Below are 3,133 nucleotides of genomic sequence, written 5' to 3'. Positions count from 1 at the left end.
AAACCCAAGGTCGTTAATATCACTGAGGTCCGTTCGGTAGACGGCAGTGGACTAAAGGCCCAGGTACTCATGTGCAGCAGTCTGCTTTGCCTCACAGCGCAATCCACATGTTGGTTGCGATCCATGTAACCAAAAACAAAGGCAGCATGAAAAACAAAAGATGAAAACGAGAAACGTTGCAAACGGGCAGAAGATCTTAAAAGCGTGGACGAAATATGTGGAAGGAAAACACCGTGAAATTTTCATTCGCTTCTCAATATCTGACATTGGTTTTAATCTGTATATAGCCCTGGTTGTTTCAAATAGATGAGGTTTAATCCCGCTATGGATTTATTTATCCCAACAGGACAATTATATGCAACTTCAGTACTGATCATTTACAGTGATCATCAACCCTATTTTCACACTGCCCACCGAAGACAACGATGAGGCTACTGACTTACATATTCCACAAGAAGGCTCCGATACCCGTGATCCTGATGACAAATCACTCACCATGGGTTTTTAGTTTTGCCAGTATTTTCATTTTTTGAATGACATTTACTGTGTGCGCCTGCAGAATCCGTTGGGCCTGTCTACCGTCATCGGTTATGAATCGCTAAGCCAATTGGAGCAATGAGGTTGATACAGCCAATCACTTGATTCGGGTTCATAGCCTACATTGTTGGTCCCATCGGACAGGATGGTCAATTATTTCTACGTATACTTATCTACTCCAGATTACTTGGACCCACTATTCCGTGCGAAGGTAGCCGGGTTCGCTGGGTATTACGTTTGTAAGTTATTTGTTAAAAACGGTTGCATGCTTCAGTTCGAATCAGGTAGTAAAGCCAATAGAAGCGTGAAAGTTAACCTGTCACAGGATATGCACATGCGATCCTCTGAAGAAAAAGTTTTCAAATTTAATAGCGTATAAAATGTAGGCAATTGTTTTGAATCAAAACTTCGCAGAGAGAGCACTAAAAAAATTTAAAATCCTCAGGTCCATATATTAGGATTTGTCAACTTCGTTCTTGAAGATTTTTATCTCTATTCAGAGCTGAATAAGAAGGGCAGTAGTGTGGTTGCGGGCTGATGCTATTACCACAGCCTTGTAAACGGTCTCTTGTTGGTTTGTCCCATACAAATGGGACCTGCACGATAAATACCTCATTTGCGACGATATGGTTACACATAGTCGCATTAGGTGTCACTGATTTGTATCAACAACACTCGCATCACGTGCATGTAGAGGCTGAGTCACCGGGGATTATATTTAAAAAAACGCACCTTAGACCAAGACGGAGTACAACTGGAACAAACAGTGAAAAACGCCGTTGCAATGCACGTAAACCAATATAAGGTTATATTTATTATTAAAATCCTACGAAATCTCTCGTGAGATCTTCATAGGTCCCAAAAATGAAAAGCCGAAAAGTTGTGGTAATAGTGATATTCGTGGTTGCGGCCGTTAATCCCTCAGGAGGTGACTCAGTAAAATGCGGGGTATGCCACAAAAAGGCATGTGCTCAGACGTTCTACCTAGTGTGCAACAAAATCAGCATGCTTGTTAAGGAGAACGAAGTCAACCGGGATAAACCAAATAGGCCATATGAGCTGTTAGGATGTGTTCAAAGCCACGGTGGACAGTTCTAACAAAGGAGGCTTGGTTAAAGTAGTGCAGTTGGAAAGTAGTCAACCATTTGGCTTTGGTCACTTAAGGCAAAGTAAGTAGTCAGCCATTTGGCTTTGGTCACTTAAGGCAAGACTTTGTTGGTGGAGGTCGATCAAGGTAAATGAAACAAAAGTGAGAGAATGTGAGTGCCAAATTAAGTAAGATCAATGAGTACGCACAGTTATGCCTTTAAGTACGATATAAGATGGTACCACGTTTGAACGGGTATCAGGATGCAGAAGGTACAACATGAAGAGGATGCTGCGTGATGATCTCAGCTGTGGAGTAGCGCGCCTTCTTCAAGCATTTGACTAGTGAAAACCAGCTGCATGGCCTACGTCGGGAATGGGGGCACCCACTGGGAAACTATTCACCATATAATTCAAAAGATGAAATATCGCCAGCTGTGACAATTAAGTCGACTCTTGGGATGTGGAATGGGTGTACAACAAGCTTTCGCCTAAGTTCACCACTTCCAGTGTAATAGACGAGACTACCTTCTCCTCACCTTCCTCCTACTTCGTTAATGTAATGCTCCTTGAAATTATTGTGATCGCTTTCAGAACCGGGATGGCACCAGTCCCGGGGCGTTCGCTGATAGACATTTAGCATGCGACCGATGTTGCTCTCCTTAGTTCGGATCCTTCATTTTAAATCCAAGTGATTCAGCGCCACGTTTCGGTACGCACTTCAAATTTGCGGAGTGTCGATGAGGTCGAGCCCAAAACTTCATGCTTACATACTACCTAATTGACGTAGACAAATTTGTTTACCTGTTATATGGCGCACGTGACCAATCCAGCGCAACCTATGTGGTGTGATCAGTTCATCTATCATGGGCGAGCCATCTCCAAAAACCATTCGACCTATTTCAGCATTACAGATCCGGTGTTCCCACCAGGCTCGGGCAATGCTCCACAGGTATCAGCGGTCAAAATTGAAGGTTTTTGATGTCTTCAGAGCGCAGTCGCCCAGTTTCTGGCCCGTATAATAATATGGAGCGCACCATAGAATTGTAAACTCGACCCTTGACGACTAAGCTGATGCCACGCCTACGCCACAGGTGATGCAGTTCCGCCAAAAGCGCTCTGGCCTTCCCAATCTGGGTAGAGATATTTTCGGCAATGCCTTACAGGGCCGATACAGCTTCCCAGGTAGACAAATGTGTCTACTACCTAAGTCGGCTCATCCGCAAGCACGACGTTAGAGTTCGAGCCCACCCAGTATTGCAGCAGAACTTCACGCCGCAGGTTCGAAAGGCATGCAGTACCGTGAGGCAGAACCATTTAGGTTATCATAATCGCATTGCGATGACTTCACAACCAGACCAAGAAAAGCCTGCCGACAAGCCTCTCCCTCAAGGCTGTTATCTGCATACTTGATATATGTGAACGAATGCCTTTGGAGCATGAGGTCGACATGGACTGGACTCGGTACGTACGGACAATGGGGAATGATTGCTTCAGCTGTGTGCTGATC

The 3,133-nt window shown here is 44.5% G+C and overlaps 1 protein-coding gene across 1 annotated transcript in view; it reads left to right on the top strand.

The window, feature by feature from the left end:
* Positions 1-642: 642 nt before the first annotated feature.
* The window catches only part of T265_06196 (hypothetical protein), a gene marked incomplete at both ends in the record, with an annotated part of 34,796 nt that continues 32,305 nt past the window's right edge, over positions 643-3,133 (top strand). The window contains one exon of the mRNA XM_009171404.1: positions 643-776. Coding sequence (XP_009169668.1) covers positions 683-776 — 94 coding nt within the window. The remainder of the gene's footprint in view (positions 777-3,133) is intronic.

Source organism: Opisthorchis viverrini, assembly GCF_000715545.1.
Source record: "Opisthorchis viverrini unplaced genomic scaffold opera_v5_128, whole genome shotgun sequence".
NCBI classification, from domain to species: Eukaryota; Metazoa; Platyhelminthes; class Trematoda; order Opisthorchiida; family Opisthorchiidae; genus Opisthorchis; species Opisthorchis viverrini.
Note: the sequence above shows the minus strand (reverse complement) of the source record. Positions and strands in the feature narration are given on the sequence as shown.